General features: G+C 42.0%; 1 protein-coding gene across 1 annotated transcript; it reads right to left on the minus strand.

The window, feature by feature from the left end:
• Window positions 1–1,468: 1,468 nt before the first annotated feature.
• Window positions 1,469–19,701, minus strand: LOC106652985 (protogenin B-like). Its single transcript, XM_023460687.1, has 16 exons — window positions 18,458–19,701; window positions 7,921–8,297; window positions 6,719–6,851; window positions 6,453–6,609; window positions 6,034–6,314; window positions 5,634–5,776; window positions 5,385–5,544; window positions 4,484–5,292; window positions 4,283–4,415; window positions 4,095–4,190; window positions 3,876–4,029; window positions 3,665–3,798; window positions 3,228–3,590; window positions 2,899–3,155; window positions 2,711–2,818; window positions 1,469–2,634 (listed from the first exon to the last, which is right to left on the minus strand). The coding sequence occupies exons 1-16, from the start codon at window positions 18,822–18,824 to the stop codon at window positions 2,488–2,490; spliced, it is 3,819 nt and encodes a 1,272-aa protein (XP_023316455.1). The 5' UTR covers window positions 18,825–19,701; the 3' UTR covers window positions 1,469–2,487.
• Between the last annotated feature and the right edge of the window lie 2,060 nt (window positions 19,702–21,761).

Raw genomic sequence — 21,761 nt, forward strand, 5'->3', positions numbered from 1 at the left:
TTTGCGATGGTGTATGTTAGATTTCGATAAAAAAATCACTGTGGTACTGGTACACGTTCAAACAGTCATTTTTTTTCAGTAATTTTTAGGGTCACGCTCAAATACTACTGGTAACTCAACATTAACTCAAATCTTATCTTAATTTATATGGATTTAAAAAGGACAAAATTTCCAAGAAATTAAAAAAAAAAGCGTGTCGATACGATAAATCTAGCCCAAGATAGAAGCATTTGAAAATCGACAAAATTTCGATGAATTTTTTTGTTGCGATAATTTTGTTGCCGAGTGTAGAACAAAATATATTCATAAAGACTTTTTAGCTTTTCGACGAGTTATTGGTTGTAAATATATAAAATATTTGCGATATTAGAACTATTTATACATATGTCCTACAGTCATTCATTTCTTTTTCAAAATCATAAGTTAAATATTTCACGTGTTACTATTGGATTGTTTTAATACTGTTGAGGTACAGAGAGAAAAAGCTCATGCATCATATTTATATATAGGTACTTGTGATAAAATATATATGTGTGCCTTTTGAAGCTTCAAGCATTTTCATATAAGTATACCATTCAGTGTGTGAGTGTACAGAGTCTGTGTATATAATAATTATCCTACGAGTTTTGATTTTTATTTTCGGCTGGGTTTTTTATTTAAAACTACACTACTTTTCACAGTATCGTTATTATCTATCAGCGAGATAAAGTTCGCATTACCATTAACAGAGAACTCGAGTGTGCTTGCGAATGAGATTTTGAACAAAAAACGCAGCGTACTAACGTCATCTCACTTGGCATTCTGCGAAATGTTCACATACGTATGTTACATTATCATCGAAACGCGCGTGACTTTTTACTACTCTTGTTTCTATTCTGAATGATAAGCGCGAATGATTGCATCCAAAGGAGAAATGTGATCCAGTAGCACCGCATGTGCTTATGCATTCAGAAAATTTTTTCGTTTTTATTATCTTTTTGACGCGAAGTAAACGAGTCGCTTTAGTTATAAATTTAGTGTATTTTTGTACTTGAAAATTTATCATTTGCTTGAGTTTTTATGTCAAAATCAAGTTAGTTACGATTTGGTCTTTTTCTCGATCACAATTCTACCAAAATTGGTAAACTGGATCAATAAGGAAATGATTAAATTTTGTAATTATCACTTCAAGTATCTTAGTATCGATTTGTACGATAAAAGAAGTTAATAGTTTCACGTTTACATTCGAAATGCGTACCAGTGTATTCATTGTACTGTACATGGTACCGTATCGAGTACTTTTTTTCTCACTGTTTGAAACCCCGCAGTTCAAAATCTTATTTAAATTTATTACATTTTTTATCAATTTTAAAGTTTTAAAAAATATATTTCAAGTTTAAAATATTCAGTACTTTAAAACTTTTATACATAAAAAACATTTTTCAAAAAAGTATTAATTTTATTATAAAACCAAAAGGCTACGCAGGGTTTCAAATAATTGAAAAAATAATGAAAACTCTGACATGACGGTGCTACCAACGTTTGTAGGTATTTTTGTTCATGGAAATTATTATATGTATAGGGTAACTTATGTTCTAATATCAGGTACAGTATTGGGTTTTACATTTATGGTTTTCTCTTTCATTACACATCTCTGTCATGGTAACGTGCACCAGTCTGGTATTATTTACATGGTATTATATAATTATATTATCAACCATAAAAAAAAACAAAGTGTATGGATTATTAACTTCGGTTTTTTAAATGCGAATGTAACAAGTTTGTATCTCACCAGTCGAAGAATAAAAGAAAAAAAAACTAACGATCGAGCTCATACATTCCCATTATGAATATAGTTACGATTACGCCCTGCGTCATCTTAAATAAATATTTATAAATAAAAAAACCTTCCGCAAAGATCATTTGCAGATTAAAATCATTTCAGAGGACAAAATATATCTTTTAAAGTTTTTCGTAATAAACGTAATATTCTCTCCTCAATTAGTGAAACGAAGCATTATGAGCTCGTTTAACAATACCTACAACCCTTTATAAGAACGTTATAGGAAAACTTAGCATTAGATCATTCATCGAAAAACAATGTCAGTGTGTCCTTGTTGCAATGTTCGTTAATAACGATTACTTTTATCATTTTAAATTAAATCTCACTGGTTGTGTTTATCAATGTAATAACAGGGCTGGTGTTGTATCTACAAGACCTATTGAAAATATAGCTTTGTATAAAAAATTTCTGTTGCAGGAGTTATAGCAATAGTCTACGACAGGAATCATCAGTCTGACTCGTTAAAATACACATCAATAATTATATAAGTAGCAAAATGCCTAAAGCGTACGACAAAAACCTAAGAATACAATTTAAAGTAAGCTTTTTCATATATCCAACATTTCTTAGGATTAATTCTATGAGGAATAAAGTACAATTTATCAAAGTTGGTACTCAACTCAAAACGACACGTCTTTGTTATTCAAGGAACTAGATTATCGAGCTCAACCATTAGGTTCAAGCACAGGTGGTCTATGAGTCCTTGCGCAGTTATTGTTTAAACTTTCCACGCTACACTGTGTTATTTGAGTGTCATTTCGATCCATCGAAGTGTTAATGTTGTTTTGCTCGATGATTGATTTTAATTTATACTAAAAAGAAATATTATAATAAGTATTTTAGTTGATTGTAAAAGAAATGATATTTATTGAAATGTTTATACTTTACCTGGGGATTCTCGGTTATATTCAAATCTTTTCTAATTCCATTGATTTCCCAAGGACTCAATAAAGGGACCTTCACACATGGTTCAATTCCTTCAGTGATAGACAGACCCTAGTACATTTTTATAAAAAGTATTAATCATTGTCTCATCAGTATAAATAAGCATTATTAAAAAACAGACAAATTTGTACCTTTGAATCAGAATACATTTCGGCAAGTTCAATTTCATTGGTAGTGATACTGGGCATAGTTGTTTGATCATAAGATGAAGAAGATCTATCAGCACAACAAAGGCTCGTACGTCCAATAATGGTTTGTCTAACGTTTTTCAAAGATTGAGCCGACTCTCTTGACAAACGTCGGTTTTCATATTTTCTACGACAGTAATAAGTACTCAGGCAAATTAATATGCAAGTTGGTAAACTTATACCCAATCCAAATAATACTCCTATAAATCACAAATAAAAGTTTATTAATAATGATTATCTGTATATTCGATTTAAAAATTTGTTATACTAACCAAGTTTTGTTTCATTGGTAAATGTATATACTGGCTTGGCCTCATCGAAAGATTTAGATTCAGATGTTGAAATAACAGTAAATACTTCAATAGGATTGGAAAAACTGCCAAGGCCAGCTCTAGTTGCAGCGCGAATTATCACAGAATATTTTTTACCAAGTAATAAACCCGTTAAATCGACCCTTGTAATATTTCCGTCAATCGTTATGTTATTCCAAGCTGCTTGAGGCAATTTTGGAGAAGAAGTATAAGCTACTTCATAACTTTTTATAACGCCGTTTGGTTCTGATGGTTTTTGCCACGTAACATGAATAGTAGATTTGTTCTTTTGGGACCATTCAATATTTTCTATCTTTCCTGGAACTAACAATATAGAAATTTAATTAAATAATTTTTTTCATGCCCTTAGAAATTTAATTTCGAAAAGTAAAATTTACCATCTTCATTGGTGTAACATGTAACTCTTTCGCTGAAGTTATTTTTTTCAGTGTCATTACTTATTACTCGCACTTTAAATTCATACAAATGGTAGGGTTTCAAATTTTTCACTACGATATGCGAGGTATTGCTCCTAAAAAATAAAATTACGAATATTTAATAATAAATAAAGTTTTAAATGTATTGACTTCGTACAAAAATTATGCTCACAGTGAAAGGCAGGTTACAGTTTGATTTTCAAGATTTATAGCATGGTAACATAATTCATAACTTTCGATAACATTGAGTTTTGCGGGTAACCAGCTTAAACTTATCGAAGTGGAAGATACAGAAATAGCTTCTAATAATTTTGGTATGTTATTTTCTAAAAAAGTATCAGTGATTAAACTAAATTCTATTAAAATGTTTGACTAATCGAAAGAAGCTCACCTGAAGTTTCACTTAAATCTGCACGTTTCGTAATACACTGAACAATTTCATTTTTATATATAGCACACAATTTGAAGTCGTACGGAACGTGAAATTCTAAAAAAATATTTTCATTTTCGTATTTATTTTTGTTGCCTTTTGAATTTTATCGAAATAGACTAAAAATGTGTAAAAAAGTAACTACTCACTCAAATTCGTAAAGATATACTCAGAAACATTTTTAGGCAATTCAATGGAGCTACTTAAAGATCGATCTTGGCTTTCAATATGAATTTTCCACGATGTGTATTCCAATATTGGATCTTTCACGCTCCATAAAAGCTTAAATTCAAATTAATACATGAAGTACATAGTTATAAATAATTCATACTGAGTCTGAAAAAAGTTACCTTTAAAGATTGCGATTCAACCATTGAAATCTGGGCTTGTATTAAATCTTGCGAAGTTGGAATTGTTATAGTTAGCCATCCAATTGGTGATTCGCTAAAGCTAGACCAACCTGCTCGAGTTCGAGCAAGAACGCGGAAATCATATTGCTCTCCAGGAATCAAATTTGTCAATAGTTTTGAATCAACATTGGAAGGTAAAATCAGTGAGTTGACAGAATGTCGTTTTGATTGTTTCCATTCGAGTTTGTACTGTGTCACAATTCCTTGGGCTTCTTTTTTAGTAAGTGGTTTCCATGTGACGTACACTTTAGTGCTACTTATGACACGCACATGAGTCTTTGGAACAATTTTTGGAACGCTCTCTTCGGTAGAGCAAGTAATGGTTGAAGATTGATCACTGGCGCCGTGGTTGTTCCACAAGCGCACGTAAAAAGTATAATTCGTAAAAGGCTCCAAATGTTTCGATACTTCAACCGACGTCGAATTTCCCGGTTCGGGAGGAGTGACTTCTTCTTTGCCACCATCCAGTGGCCTGTAGTGAACGGTGTAGGCAGTGATATCAGTGAACGGTAGTAACTTTGGTCGCTCCCATGATATGTACATTTTGGTGGGCGATCGGGCCTCGCATTTTAATGACGTTGGCGCGTCAGGACTGTTGCGCGACGAATTGACTTGTAACCGACCCGCGGCTGAAGCTTCACCGGCCGCATTAACGGCTACGCACTGATAGATACCCGAGTCCGAAGGAACTGTGGCCGAAACTGCTAATTCTACTTTGTTCGAATCTTTTTTGTACATGGTCGTTCGTCCTGAAAAATTGAAGATCATCATCATTCTTATTGTACCACATAACAAAATTTCAATGATAAGATAAATTGCAGTATTAAAAATGGTTTCTCACCATTGAACGTGACATTTTGCGCATTTCTAAGCCAATAGATGTGCGGCGTAGGATATCCATGAGCTTGACACTCGAATCTGGCGGTTCTGCCATTTGGATGAACCAAATCTGCGGGCTTTTTGATTATCGTCGGTGGTACCAGCACGTCCACGGTAACATTCTGCAGGCACGAAACAATCGGGAGTCTTATTGTTGCTCCGAAACATTTCATACTTAATACTTTAGAGGAGTAAGAAGCGATAAACAAACCTGAGATTCAGTCGTGTCGTTATCCTGATTAACCATTGAACAAACATAAACACCGGAGCTGGCAGTGGTAATTTTGCTGAGTTTTAAAATAGCTAAACCCGAGCTTGAACTCGATAGCTTGAGTCTCTTAATGTTTCCTTTATCTGTGAAACGTAATGATACCAGTGAGCACACATATACATACACACACATAAAGTTTATACGCTATTATTTCAAGACAAACATCTGATATTTCACATCCTCGTAGCTAATTTTTTCCCACCCGAGAATCCAGAAAGATATAATCAAGATCATCGTCCTCTTTATCGGGACCGCGCGAAAAAAGAGCTGCGCCTCTTGCGCTCGCGCGATACGAATTTGCAAAATGCGCTCCATAAAATAATTTAACAAAAAAACTTACCTGTTCTCAGGAGTGTCCAAGTGGTCGCCGGAGTCGGATAACCGGAAGCTGCGCAAACGAGGGTCAGATCGCTGCCGTTGAGAACGGCGTGCTCGTAAGCCGATTGCGGATAGAGCGCCGGGGCTCGGGGCTCCGGCCGCTCGAGCACGGTGAGTCGCGCGTCCGGACTGTCGCGCTGCTCCTTGGAGTGCTCGTTGCTGGCCGAGCAGCGGTACGCGCCGGCGTCGGATGGCTCGACCGAGCTCACGAACAGGACACCCCGCGACGCCGAGAAAGCGTATCTGTGTGTGCGGCAGCAAAATATAAATCCATGATATATAATTAGATTTTTTATCGCTTGAATGTATATATTTTTTTTATGCGAGTCTTTCGAACGAGAGACACAAAATGACGGGGGCATAACGATAATCGGGTCTTACTTATTATCCGGATGATCCTGAGAAATGATCTGGCCGTCGTGGAGCCACGTCACATTGGGAGGAAACGGCACGCTGTCGATCGAGCAGGATAATCTAGCCACTTCGCCTTGGCTAACTGTTGAGTCTTTTGGAGATTCTTTGAATGCGTGCGAGAGTTCTGCGTAGAGAGAGAGAGAGAGAGAAGGAACATGTACTTTAATAAACATATTCTTTCGATATAAAACGAGCCTCGATCATAAATACATCCGTATCAGGAGTCCACTTACGAGCAAAGTAAACAGTTATAGGCGGGGATTGCATAAACTCGCCGAAAGACGTGTGCGCGACGCATCGAAATATCGCCTTGTCGGTCGCAGCTGCTTCTTCGTTGGACAGCGACGCGCTCGGCCGATCCTTTTTCTGTAATGAAATTAAAAACGTATTGTATTCGTTACATAATTCATCTGGGCAGGCACAAAAGGCGAGAGCTAATCACATAATATTTTATCGCTGTACGTATACATGAGCGTTGCGCGAGCGAAATCTTTATCTCGAGCCTCTCCCGAGCGTGGCGTGAAAAAAAAGAAGAAATTACTCTCTCTACGCTTGTATGGAAGCCGAAAAACAAAAGCGCCATTGATTCTTTATCATTCTGCTTTGTACATTTAAAAATGATATTCTCCCGCGGGAGATCCCACAGTGGGCACGATTTTACGCGGAATCACATGATTAAACTCTCGTTAAACGATTAGAGCGTACGCGTTATGGTTTCGCGATATTATGTAAGTATTTAGCGCCTATACATGTAAATTAGCGCTCTAAAAAAGAGACAGCCACGAGGTTTGGCTTCGGCTTCTATTCCGACGCGAGCACGAGGCATTATTAAAATTAAAGTATTTCAGCTTGTACGCATAAATAAGAGGAAAACGACGGCACCGCCATAAATCAATACTTGGCAAGTTATCAGGCAAAATAATATTTGAAAAGAGGAGATGCTCAAATTATATAAATGCATAAATAACGAGCGGACCCGCAATGAAAATGGCTGTAGATGCTCGAGATAATGAGTATATAATGTGCCTCGCTAACGCTTGAGCACGTAAAAAGCCAAACGATTCACACAACCCTCGAATGATCGTACCTACATGATATAGGTACATGGCTCCATGCACAATCAAAACATACGCACACGATGTGCGCATCAAGTTGAAGAGCCGCTGCTGCTGCTACTGTTACACACGGGTCATCGACCTTTACCTCCAAAATCTCTTTCGCACCCCTCTCGCGAGGCGCAATGTACGTGTGTGTGTATGCGTGTGCAATTGTGTGCAGGCTTAACCCCCTTGCTCCCCTTCCTTTATCTAATGCACACGCACACACACACACACACACACACACACACACACACACACACACACACGCGGATGTGAGTTCACGCACTCTGCCCATATGTATGTACGTGAATATGTGTATGTATAATAATGCGCACCTTGTGTACACGTAACGAGCCACCGTGCACTATTGTGCAACGAGCCGTTGGATATTGATGGCAAAGAGACGACTCCTCCGTTGTTGCGTTGTTGCTACTCGTGCCTCCGCTGTTGCTGCTGCTACTGTAGCCGCCAGCATTGGCATCGTCCTCGGTTATCCATCGTACGTCGTGCAGATCGACGGCAGCACCGGCTTGGCAGGTCAGGGTGACGCTGCGCCGAGCGCCCGGGCCTAGAATTATCGGGCCTCGTGGTCGGACCTCAAGGTCGAGGCCGAGACGACCGGCTGTCGAGACGGTTCCTCGACTCGTTCTCGAGCTCGATGATGATAATGATAAGGAAGATGCGCCGAGCAGTTGCGGATGGCCATAAATTCCTGAAAAAAATCAAAAGAAAAACTTTAATACCCGGAAATTTGTAGTTGATATTTAGAGTTCATAAATGTCAGCAACTATCAAACTAATTCAACTATCATGCTCTATTTATGTGTCGATTAAAAATTACTTAAGATAATAGAAAATGATAGAGCTATACGATTTCAGAGTACGCTCGTGAAAATTAAGAAAAAGAAGTCTTTAAAATTCACCTCGAACCGAGAGCGCGAATAATGAAAATAAAGAATTCGAGGCGCATAAACAGAGCGGGGATCGTCATCGCGCTTTCAAAGCACATCGTGATTTTTTTATCATGCAACGGCGGCACACGAGGGTGTGCGCGCATACGCACCGCGAGCCTGCACACTGCATCCGTACGTACGCGCGCGCGCCTGGCTATACTACTTGCACGCAGCGATGCGTTCTTGGGATAACGAGCTCGTCGTGAAAATCCAGCGGTATATACACAGAGGGCTTTTATTGTCGAAGGTGACGAAACTCGCGCTTCGGGGCTTGTATATATCTATGATATACATCAAGTACGTGCACGCGTATCGTGTGATATACTGTACTCGTTGCGTCGAGTGTGCTCATATTTAAAATATTATAATCGATGATTTTCGAGGGTAATTCGAGCACCGAGTGTAATTGAACTCGCGAAACGTACGCGCGACAAGATCGCCGATGATTTAGGATCGAACATCAACTTATTCTCATTATGAGTACGAGTCGAGAGATCGCGGCTTATAAGAGGCAAGCGCGCGATGAACGATCGCGAATTAATATAACTGTAAAAGGGGGAAAAAATGGCTAGCGCGAAACTCGAACGATCTATCAAAATTGAAAATTAGATATAGGCATTATTCGCGCTCATCGATTAAAAGATGATTTTCAACCTGAACTGCCGGCAATAAGCATATAAAGAGCTCAGGAAGAGAAAAAGCTGAGTTGGAGAACAAGTGCTGTAGAACACGGCATAACGGTAAATAACGTGTATATGTGTGAGTCTGTGCTGGTTTGCGTGCGAGCGAACGATGTTATTTGCGTAATTTGCGCGTGACTTTGGACTCGCTGGCTTCTCTCTCTCTCTCTCTCTCTCTCTCTTCTCTCATTCTTCATTGGCGCATATAACCTAATACCCGTGTATAGCAGCACACGCGGAGAGAGAACTCACGATATATTATATATTATATATAGTGTAATAGCAAGTAAAGTGTGTGAGGAGTCGCATTGGCGCACGATATCGGCACACGGTGGGCTCCTTTTCTCTCTCTCTCTCTCTCTCACTCCGTATTTTCTATATATATATTCTCTACCTGCGCTATGCTACGATGGAGGCACGCAATAAACATAGAGAATAGCACGCAGCGAAGCATTTGGCGAAAGTTTCCGTTGTTTCACGGTATACTTACTCTCCTCCATCTCTCTCTTTCTCTCTTGTTGCCTACTGTACAGTACTACACGTAATATGTATAAATAAACGCGCACGCACACGGACATACACACGCTTGGCGCGTTCGACTTGGAGTGCGGCGTTTACATTACTTACTCCAGTAGTCTCTTATTACTTATAATAATAAGATATATAAGATATTACATGAGGTACAAACCGCGAGCGCGCACAGGCATGGAAGAGCGAGCGGCGACTCCTTCGTTCATTACGTTTCGATGAGAGAGGCATATCGCGGATAATTTGATAATAATTGCGATCGCGCGGATAAAAAGACCCTCGGAGTATAACTTTGTACGAAAATGAGTAAAGAAAAAAAAGTCTCGTTTTCGAGCTTTTTGTGTCCAACTGTGGGTAACACACGCATATTCGCACAGTTGCTCTTTTTTGCAGCGCACAAAATGTTGTTCGCGCGCACCGAGCTCTCGCGATAATTATTCGCATTAAAGCTTGCGCAAAGCTATATAGCGAGGGGTGTAGCTTCGACGAAGATGAAAAGTACGCATCATCATATTGACGTTGACTATGTTGAATAGGCGTACATGTACCTGCAGCTCGGGTAAAGTCTCATACACGCAGTGAAATCGAGCGCTGCCGCTGCCGCTGCTCGCGCACACGAGGGAGGAAAAAGCGCTGCTGCACGAGTACATAGAAAGAGAGAGAGAAAAATCCTCTTTGCGCGCGATATATATACTACACATACACGGGGTTTTTGCCCTCTTCTCTCTCTCTAGCTAAAAGGGGTGTGGTGTGTGCCGCAAGAAATATCTACTCCCACGTGACGATCGATCGGCCCAAGAGAGAGAGAGCCTAACGCGCGTACAGCATAGGCGCAACGACGCAACTCGAGCCTCGAGAATAACAACAACAATAGTAATCACATCAGGCTTTCTCGCTCTCTCTCCCTCTCCTACATAATCCCGTAGCTGCGCAGGTGGAAAATTTGAGCCTGAACAGCTACAGCTACAGAAAAAAAGCCAGAGTCGATTGATCTATGATAAAATGATAACTCGCTTCGTATATATATAAAGGACGCGCGGCATGTGCGGGAGTTGTAACGGCGGCGGCGGCGGCGGCTCGTCTTATCTATATAATACGGCGCGCGAGAGTATATTATTATATGCTCAAGAGCACCTAACAGCGCGCGACAAAGTGTGTGCGCGCGTGCTGCTGCTGCGTGGGTGTTGGTGTGCTTGCGCGCGCGGAAAAGTGGAAAAGACCGTCGAGCTTGCGCGCAATATATACACACTTACACGAGCGAACGAACGCGATATATATAGGTATGTGCTCAGGTTGTACTCGCTCTCGCGCGCACAGCCGGTAAACGCCGCGCTCTTGGCAGCTAGCAGGGTTGGGGTCAAGGTTAGACACTGAACTTGGATATTATGTACTTGGAGGGTTCGCGTGTGGCGTATACATATAATGTAATATATATAATACTCGCGGAGTGTACACGTATACCTGTGAGCTTAGAAGATGAAGGCAGCAGCAGCAAAAAAAAAAAAAATATTTGTACGCTTTCGAACGTGCGAAACGAGCTCAGATACTTAACGCGGCTGCTCCGGCTTCAACGGCGTGCACTGTGCGCTACGTGCAGCCCTGAGCATATTAGCACCCACGCGCGCGCGCGCAAGCTCGAGACTTAACGAGATCAAATGAAAGAAAAAACAAACGAAAAAAAAAAGTCTTGGCGAATGAAAAGAGCAAAATATTTTTGAGCTGCTGCTGCTCGATAGCTGCTTCGAAAGAGATACGGCGGGGCAAGAACTTTTTGGCCTACGATGCGTGTATGGTTAGTCCTAAATTATGGAATCGCGCGCGTTTGAGAATTCTAAAATTATATACGTTCACTTTCTGCCCCTTTTTTCGCTTCGTTCGATCGACTCGCTCAATGCTACAAGTTGTTTCATTTTCTTCTTCTCCGTAATCGCCTTATGATACACCGCGCGCACTCGATCGGACGCGATATATAATATCTCACCGAGCCCGATATACAAATTAGGCACTCGCTCGATGAGCAGCACGTGGTGAATCGTATATACATACAGCTCGCACACGCTCGAGCGTATATATTATGGAAAAAATTCGACTTCCACCGACGGAGCATATAACCGTGGCATAATAAGCTATACGGCTCTCGCAATACACGGGATATATTATAAAAACTTGCGCGATTTTTGGCAACCTCGCATACATATTAATTCGCGCATCGGAATCCGTTACACGCGAGCGGCTAAGCAGCACATCGCGTATGCGTGCGAATGGAAGAAACAACGTCTAAACAACAACTTGGCAAATTAATATGTGTATATATCGTTTCTTTGGCTATACGTTTGCCCCCCTCCGTATATTTTATACGATATGCGTGAGTCTCTTCTTCGACTCGCTCCGCTATTACTTATATCTATTTACGAAAGTTCGTCGCGCGCGTGTAAGCGTTATATTCGCGCGCGAATTATTATTATGTTATGTTTACTACTACGCGGAGTGGAAAAAAAACCTCTCGTCGCGCGTTGGGGAATTATATTCTTATAATGTGTATACGCGCGCGGGCGCGGATATCAATCGATAGAGTATAGCCTCGGAACGACCTTGCGCGAATACGACACGTCGTATCTCGAAATGCGTGCGTATGATAGGAAATTTTGTCGTTCAATTTGCGCCGCAATGTCCTGCGACACGACTCCGACTTGTAATGCCTGTATACGAGTCTCGAAAAAGCTTAAAGCCCTGCGCACATATTTTTTCACGCAGCAGCAGCAGCAGCAGCGAAGATGTGTATCGCTTCTCGGGCAATGCATCATTTTTACATTTATAATCTAGAGAGACCGACGACCACGCTCGACGACGTCAACAACGACGACGAGTCCATGCAATCGACGAAATTCCATTAGGATTTCGAGAGAAAGAGACAAAGAGCGAAGGAAGGAGGGAGGCAGCAGATAGGTTGTTGACCCTTATCTATATCGCGTATAAACACACACTTACATGGTACGAGCCTGTACAATACATGTAAGCTACATACATGCGCTACATCGAATCGATCCATAGCGAAGGATATACATCTACGCGCGCGAGGACATTCATATTATAAATATATATCGCCGGGCAGCACAACACGAGATCGTCCACTCGGAGATGAGACAAGTCGAGATAAAAACTTTCCTCGACTGCTGAAACATAGCGCACGATGTATTAAAGCTGCACAGCACAGCACGGCACAACGACGAATTCTAATGCTCTTTGCCGCGCTTATACGCCGCGCACAGTCATCAGTTTTTCGTTGAATTCTGATGTATGGACCTCCACTACAATACCTTATTGCGGCTCGAATGCCATAGGGCACAAAAATCGACGAAACGTACTTTTCAATATAATATATTTTCAATCGCCCTCTGTTACGGCGTTTTTCTGGAGCTGCTACATTTCGCGCGTGTGTGCACGAGTTCTATGGGCGCAATTATACACGTAGAGTATAAGATTTGTTCATGTTTGTGTGCGTATGTGTGCAGCGCTACTACTACCAGAGGTCTTTTTCGGAGCTCCAAGGTTAAGGGCAGCTGCGTACTAGATGTAGTCTATCATGCCGCACGGCGAAAAAGGCGACCTACGTATAGGTACGTACACGTGTACTACATGCATCGCGGGGACCAAAAAAAAGGCAGCAGCAGATGCAGTTTTATTTCGTACACAATACATCCGAATGAATTGCTGCGTGTAGAGCTACTGTTATCCGCGCATACTTCCAATCTCACTTGCTTAACCGAATGTAGCTCTATCCACGAGGATACGCGATAGAATACGCAAGAGTCCATATAGGATATGGGTACCTATATCGACGTGTGCGTGCATTATATTTTGCGCAGTTCCTCCACCACCACCATCACACTAAGCTATATGGCGATGTGACTAAGCCAAATTTTTGGAATACAGTCAAGGTTAGCGTTTCATCGTCGTTCTATACATTGCCATTATTATTATTATTATTATACTCATAGGTATATAACGCTGCGCCTATATATGTCGTGTGTTGCCAAGGACTAAATATGCCAATGCGCAGAGTAGTGAACATGTCGCGAGGTGCGGGCGCGCGAATGGTGCTGCGAAAAAGACGCACACACTCGCACACGTGGACAGAAGGCACGACTACGACGAAGGAGCAACAGGACAGGACTTGTATCTTTTTTTTCTTTCTCTTCTTTCCGTCGTTTTTCGCCGCTATGCCTCTCTTTTATGCATAATAATGCGTGCGCGCGTGTGTGTGCGGCTCTCTTTATTTTTTCTTCGTATTAGGCGCGCACAGACACACGACGACGACGACGACGATGCATGCACAGGTGCTGGTGTGTGGCCGGAGGAGTTCGCGCAATTATCCGTGCGCTCGACTCGCGTGTATGTAGATGGAGCTTTGTAGCTTTTTTTTTCAAAACTCACGAGCGCGCGCATACAGGCAGGCAGCTTCCGTGGGCATTAGAATCGAAATCGATTAGCGCAACCCCATTGCATGTAGTTCCGTTAAAAAGCGGGAAAGAGAGAGAAAAGAGAGAGAGAGAGGAGAAAAATCAATAATCTACCTCTTTGTATGTTGTTAAACGCGGATACCTTCGAAGTGTACACATGACATAGGAGAGAATATTACGTGCCGCATGTACATTGTACATGTCTGTGTGTGAGCGTGTGTATGTACACAGTGTGCGCACATATCAGCTATACGCGAGTGCAAAAGAGTGCGATACACATTATGGGTGTGCGCGCACCGGCTTAAAATCCGATGCAGCTCAGCAATATAGAGATATATGTATGCGTGTGTGTAAGAACCCACGCGCTCCAACTCCGTGCATCGTGCGCTGCAGCTGTGTGTGCATGTGCCTATGTATGCGTGTAGCTTTGCATATACGCGTGCGTGCACTTGACAGCCAACCCTTCGTCATGAAAATTCCTTTCCCTTTTTTCGCGCTTATCTAGTCTCCCTTCGTATTGTGCGTTGAAAAAAAAAAAAAAATACGTATTTCATGTAGCTCGCCTCGGTGTAGCTTCGTGTATACTTGCGCTGTTGAAGCTACATACATGAGATAGAAGAACGAAGCGATCGAATCGGCTGCACAAATGAGTCGCTAAACAACATACTCGCCTGCGCAGAGTAGAGCCCGTAAAGGATTCGAGCGACGACGACAGGCAGGCAGCAGAGATGCACGAGTGCATCGGTGCAAATTCGAGCTGCGTCGAGATAAGCACGCCCGACGATTGGAAATAACAAGCGCATATGTATACAAATACATATATAATATACTTAAAGTGTATGTATTAACGCAGCTGCACGGGCAGAGCAGGACACTATGATAACGCGCACACAGCGCATAAATGCTATATGCATTATTATTGCACGAGGAAAAAGAAAGCGAGAAGAGAGCTCTGCGCAGCAATTCGAGTCGGGTGCGATGCTCCTTGTTCGCGCCGCGCTTCTTCCACTCTCTCACTGCACGCGCGCATTCGTCGTTTAATAAAAATAAATATATATTATCCTATACGGCTGCCGCCGGGTTGCGCGTTTATCAGTAATGCCTCGCCGGTATTCTTGGCAAACATCGTCTCTTTCTCTCTCTCTCTCTCTCTCGCGTGTGTGCGTATATACTGTATGGTATAATACCGAGTACACTATTTTTATCGCCTAGCAGCTACTACTACTACTACTGTGACTTTTGCTAACTAAAACTACTCTGCTGGTGTTGCTGCTTCTCTCGTCGCCTTATTGTATACTTGTCGCGCAGTAGCTCGTGCGGCCTATAACCAAGCGATGATGGCCATATAGATCGTATATTACGATGAGCGCGTGCACGAGGAGCGCACAGCTCGAGCTCCGTCTTGTGCTACGAGGCGCTGAAACACGAGACGTTAAATTTCTCTATATACCGCACATATATATATATACAAAATTTTAGCGCTTCCAGTTGAAAATGGCGATGCTTTCATAGAGAAAAAGAGAGGAGCAGCAGCGGCAATATCCGATCTGTATATAATGCGCGCAGCTGTCCGTGGCCAATGCGTGCGCGTCGCCACTTGCCTTTTTTTCGATATATTAACGCACGACACGATCGACGAATCTTTTCGATTTCCGCAACGTAAAATAATTATAGGACTCGTGTATCCTCGATAATCAAATGATGCAACGTTTGGTAACTTTGAGCAGAAAGAAAGCTCGATGATTTTTTCGCGCATCGCAATGCAGACGCCACAGCGCGTCCGATAATAATATAATAAAGTGAGCAAAAAAAAAAAGATTTCTCATACGGACCGGTTGGGTTATAATAACGTGCGTGTGCGTCTTCTCTCTCGCTATACGTATTTTAAAGCAGCTCCGAAAATCAGCAGAGAGCCAATATGTATAGTATATAGGCTGCTGCTGCTGCTGCTAACGAAAGTTTAACGTGTACGAAAAAACGATTGCATCATCGACGCTGGCCCCGTCACTTAGTGACCCATTCGCGCGTATAAATACCAAGTGGAATATCTTTCATCGTCGGAGTTTCTAGGACGAAAAAAATCACGTTTCTTCCGTGTGTGTGCCATCTCCTTCAACATTGCGTCCTCCCCCTGCACTTCCCTCCTCCGCGCCTTCTTCTTCTGCTGCTGCTGCCTTCTGCGTCTTATATATATGCTTCTTTTCTTTCTCTCCTTCTCGTAATATTAGTTCAAATGTATGTGTGTGCGAGTGCGTATATATCGCATGGCACACACACACACACTCACAAACTGGCCGTGTATAAGAGAGCCGCGTGCGCGCACGCTGAGTTCTTGAAATCGGAGGCGCATGGCGCGCAGCAGAGTCTTTATGTATATACGTATTATTACATACACGCATTATACATACACTGGAGCTATACATGCAGAAAAAAAAGACGCGCACATTCATGGGTGCGTTGGTCGAAGAATCGCATCCCGAAGAGAGTACAAAAAAAAAAAAAGAAACAACGATAAGGGCATACGAAGAGTGAACATCGATGCAGGCTTGTTTTCTTTTTTTTCTTCATATAATAATCGGAGCGTTCGCAACACGTTGATCACACGATCGCGGAGCTCTCGGGCAGCAGCAGCAGCGAGACGAGTTATGTAGCGCCTATAATCATACACGAATTCCAAGCGAAACTCGTGGGCATCGGCTGATGCATATGTCATTCATTGCATAAGCAAAGCAAAGTTTTGACGAGGAAAATTTTCGGCTTATAGTGGATCCGTGATGCGAGGACTACTATACAGAGTGCGTGTCAAAGCGTGTGCGTCTCACGACTCGTGCGTCATTTGCGGGCACGCCGCTCGGCCGCGTATACATCTCTATTATAACGAATATGTCACAATAATAACAATAAAAAAAATTTAAAAACATCGGTATGTTTGCATACAAAAACGATAGCGATTCGCGAAAGGAGGTGCAGCTACGCAGATTCGGCGTGCAGTTCACGTCGATATTGTATCGTATCGTAAAGCCACGTGCTTTTCTTTCTCATACGCGTTGACAATCCTCGCGCGCGACTGCAGCTGCAAGAATACAATAATATCTCGGAGCCGCGTGCGAGCGCGCGCGCGCCTGCAGTTTGAATATTATTATGTGTGCAGAGATAGGAGGCCCCGCGCGTCTACTGCGCGCAATCTGCTCATTGACAATGTCAACGTATAGATATATACTTATTATGTGTACTATATTAACTCTCGTCTATATTAATATACCTACAGGCATTCGCGCTAAAAGCCCTTATATTACTATCGGGATATGTCGATATTCTTTGTAAATTCAATACTTGGATCTTTTCGATCTCTCTCTCTCTCTCTGCCGAGAGGCTCGTGTGTGCGTAGTAGCATGTCTCTCTTTCTGCGTAGATATATAATATTATAAATGTGTGCGCCGCGCACCTATACATACATATAAACGAGTATATGCATGTAGTATATATATCGGTGTATAGCACGAATCCGGGCCATATAGCCACACGGAGTTTCTGTATAAAAGCTATTCTATTCTTTCTCTTTCGGCTTTCAAGGTCTCTCTCTCTCTCTCTCTCTCTCTCTTTCTAGCGAGTCTCTCTCTCTCTCTCGTTCTGCTTTTCTCTGCGAGTTAGTACTCTCTGCTTTGCTTGTTGCTGTTGCTGCTGCTGTTGTATAGCATAAGACACTAACACGCGTGTGCTCACGCGGGCAGCAGCAGCAGCAGCAGCATACTACTGGCAGTTGGCACACACACACACACACACACAGAAACTTGCACACGTTTATAATGCGCAGATTTTTTTTTTATTTCGGTGTACGTGCGTACGTACAGGAAGCATGAGAACAAGCAACAGCCTGCGCCGCGCCGCGCATCACATATATAGCCAGAGCACCTATCCCATATTTCTATTGTACGAGATTTATATATATACCTTCGCTGCCAGCGAGTAAGAACATGCCTCCGCTATTTCTTTTTTCGTAAGGTGCTATGTGTGTGCGCGCCTACGTGCGAGATGCGTTCCAGTATAATACAGATATTATTGTTGTATGCATTAATGGTTTGTTGATAGTATAAAATTGCGGCTAACAAGGGCATGGAAGGTTCATCGAGCTATTAAACGCGGAAGTAAACGCACGAGAAAATTATCGCAGCTGTAGGTAGGGCACGCGCGAGCCATCGATCGAGTATACAACAAGGCAATAGACAAAGGTGTGCGTGAGTCTAGGACGTACCTGCTCCGGGCCCATTTTGTTGGTGCGGAGTCGTCGCTGCTGCCGCTTCTCCGAGCGTCTGCAATGTCAGCAGCAGCAGGAGCAGAAACAGGAGCAGCGACGGCGCGGCTGCTGCTACTCCGTGATAGCGGTATTTATAGCGAGGCGGCCGCGATGATAATAGTCCTCCTCCTCCTCCGCGTTGACAGCTGCACGAGCGGCGATAGGAACGATAACGGGAGCAGCGATGTGAGCCGCCGCTAGTAGTAGTAGTAGTAGTAGTAGCGTCGTCGTCGGCCACCGCCGCTGTGATAACGGAGCAGCGGCAACGACACGAGGCCGATTTGTGATCTTCGGTGGCCATCGCCGCGTTGCTGATGAATTTCATTTTTTTTATTCTCTCCTCGCAGGTCTGACTACGATTGCGACGCGATATCGCAATAATAAAGGTAGGTTGCGGCTGGTCGTCGACATCCTTGGCTGGCGACTATCGATGGGCGACTTTTTGCCAGCAGCAACAATATCAATAATTGATCGTCGAGCACGTACGCACGCATGTGGCTGTGGCTGGTGGCTGCCTCCTTCGCACGATCAGCAGCAGCAGCAGGACAGAGCCTCGTTTGTGTGTATTTACAAACTTTTTATCACGGCACGGGGCGCCCACGAGCTCGTTAGAATCGAGAGACACCTCTCCAAGCACAATATATGTGTTACGATCCTCACGGTCGAGTGATATCGCAGGATCGTGTGCCAATGTGCACATTCGACTCTTTTCTTCTCGAGGTTCCGCGCACCGTGTTTCAAAACAAACGCACACTCGTCGAATCGAAATTATTTCTTTTATTTTTTTTCATGTAAAAGCGATCGGATCAAATGGTCAATCGGCACTTACGCATCAACCAAAATCGAATCAAAAACAAAAACACAAAAAAAGTAAAATAAAACAGCCACAGTATTACACACTCGCGCACGCACTCACATGGCCAGCACGACTCACACGGGGCAATTACGAGCAAAATTTTTCGCTTTAATCCGAGAAACCCTTTCAATTGGCTCGATAATCGTTGTTGCTTGTTGTTTTTTTGCTGTACGTACATGCGTACAATAAATGAAATCGCGTTCTCGTATAAACACCGGTTATGTTATGACAACTATACTATCGGGATGTGTGTATATATACATGAACGAGCGCGAGAGGGGCCTTATCCCAGCCCCAGCGCGGCCGAGGAACGGGACAACGCGCGCGCAACCGGCGACGAAACGCTCGCCGCAGTGCTCCGACGTTGACTGCTCGACGAATACCTCGCTGCGTGTATAAATTCGCATTCGTTCGCGGTGGAGTCGCTGCTGCTCTCCGCGTGTGTTGCGCGCACACTCGCGTATTATAGATAGGCTGATGTCTGCATGTGTCTGTCGCGGTGCGATGCGGTATTCTGCTCGACTTGGGAAGTTTCTGACTGGTCGTGTCGTATTATATGCCTATATAATATATAATATATGTATAGTTTTTTCGACGCCGGCCGGGCTTGCCGCGATATCGCCCACATCAACGCACGGTCAAACAGAACTACGAGCTAAGAATTTAATTTCAAATATTAAACAAAAACAGCTCTTATTTAACGGAGTAAAATTTGGTGGGCTATGAATAATTATATCATCATTGATACCTTTTAGCTTTTATTTGAGTAGAAAAGGATTACAACCAATGACAAACAAAATACATCGGCAGCTGTATAATGACGCGCAGTAACCCGCACGGCACAAAATCTCGCGTTTTTACACCTTCATCGCTGTATTTCAGCCAGTAAAAATAAATGGGATAACATGCGGTCTAATGGGAAATTTTCTCAGCTTTTGTTTTAAACTGCTTTTTAAAAAATGAACTTTTTGAGATATTTAATGTTGAAGGTTTATTTTGGCAATTTTCCGGAAAAAATTGAACTCTTCGGAAAATCCGAGAATAATAGAAATTAAGCTGCCGTGCGTCCGTCGCCTTGTGACACTTGTCATAAAATGCCTCACACATGACAATATGATATGTATTTAAACTAATCTATTACGATAATTAATTTACCATAGTTTCACGGAATCGAAATGCAATTAGGTGATGTACTGCGTTGGAAAATTTATTTGCAATGTTCAATCATGCTTTGTGAAATAACAAATAACAACCAAATATAAATGTAAATGTACGTGCAAATTTAGAAAAATGTAGATAACAAGTTCCAAAGCAAATATTATTATTGTTTTAAATTTATTTAGTAAAAACGAAAATAGAACGTTTTTATGCCACCAGAGTCAAAAACAAAAAGTGCTAGCTCGAAAACTCGTCGATCACGGAGGGGACACTTTATTTTACTATTACGATTTTCGTGTGCAAATATTGTTATAGCGAAGCTGCAACTAAGATTTGATTACTCTACGGGTAAAAATCGAGTACCTTAGTTCTGAAAGATGACCTTCGTATAGTTAGAGAGGTCAAAATTACTGTCTAGCTCGTTTACTGGCCCTATATTCGGAATGATGTAAAATTTCACATAATTTAAGGACACATTTGTTACTTATGTAAAATTGTTTTGAAACTATTTAAGATGACGAGTGATGCAAAAAAACTTTCTTTAGGATGTATAGAATAAGGCCCATGTACCACAATATTGCTGGATATTTGTAAAAATGTGTTTAATGAGTGAAAACGATCGATTATGAGTTCAGGACAGGTCACGGAGGGGACATTTTGTACGTTTATGCGGCTGGCAAATCAATGTGGTCTTTTTTATGGAAATTTTATAGTTGCGGAAGGTAGAATTCTGTAAAATGAAAGGTTCTATCGTCTTAGTTTTTATTTTTTTAAAGTTTTATAATAGCTTCAATAAAAAGACATATGAATAATGCGACATATAACATGCATAAATATGTAAACATAAGTAAAAATACCATTAATATATATAATAAACTCTATTATATCTGGAAGTATGCTTATATGTAGCCACCACGAGGTTTGGCCTGACGCAGCCAAACAAATACGCCACAAATCAATGTTCTCCAGCTTCCCGATGATTATTTCACTGCAGAGGATTGGCAATCGGTAGCGTGTGAGCTCCAAGAAAGAATCCAGTGCCCATCGCCGAAAAAATTTTCTCGATAGTTTTTCGCACAGATGCACAGCACAAGCCTCTTGATACTTTCTGGACAGTTTATACATTTTTTCCGAGCGCGCTATCTCGAAGTAGTCCTTGTATGTGAGTCGTTTTGTCGCCTCCTCAGGTCGTAACTGGATAAGGTCATAGAGCGACAATAACTCTTTGGCTTCACTCACTTTAATCTC

The sequence above is a fragment of the Trichogramma pretiosum genome, unplaced genomic scaffold (genome assembly GCF_000599845.2).
Source record: "Trichogramma pretiosum strain Unisexual culture from Peru unplaced genomic scaffold, Tpre_2.0 scaffold30, whole genome shotgun sequence".
Classification (NCBI taxonomy): Eukaryota; Metazoa; Arthropoda; class Insecta; order Hymenoptera; family Trichogrammatidae; genus Trichogramma; species Trichogramma pretiosum.

Coding starts and splice junctions, on each gene's coding strand:
- LOC106652985 (XM_023460687.1), bottom strand. CDS start 18,824: ATGAAATTCATCAGCAACGCGGCGATGGCCACCGAAGATCACAAATCG. Junction 5,777..6,033: donor TTGGACACTCCTGAGAACAG/GTAAGTTTTTTT, acceptor TACGTTTCACAG/ATAAAGGAAACATTAAGAGA. Junction 2,819..2,898: donor AAATGTATTCTGATTCAAAG/GTACAAATTTGT, acceptor AAAATGTACTAG/GGTCTGTCTATCACTGAAGG.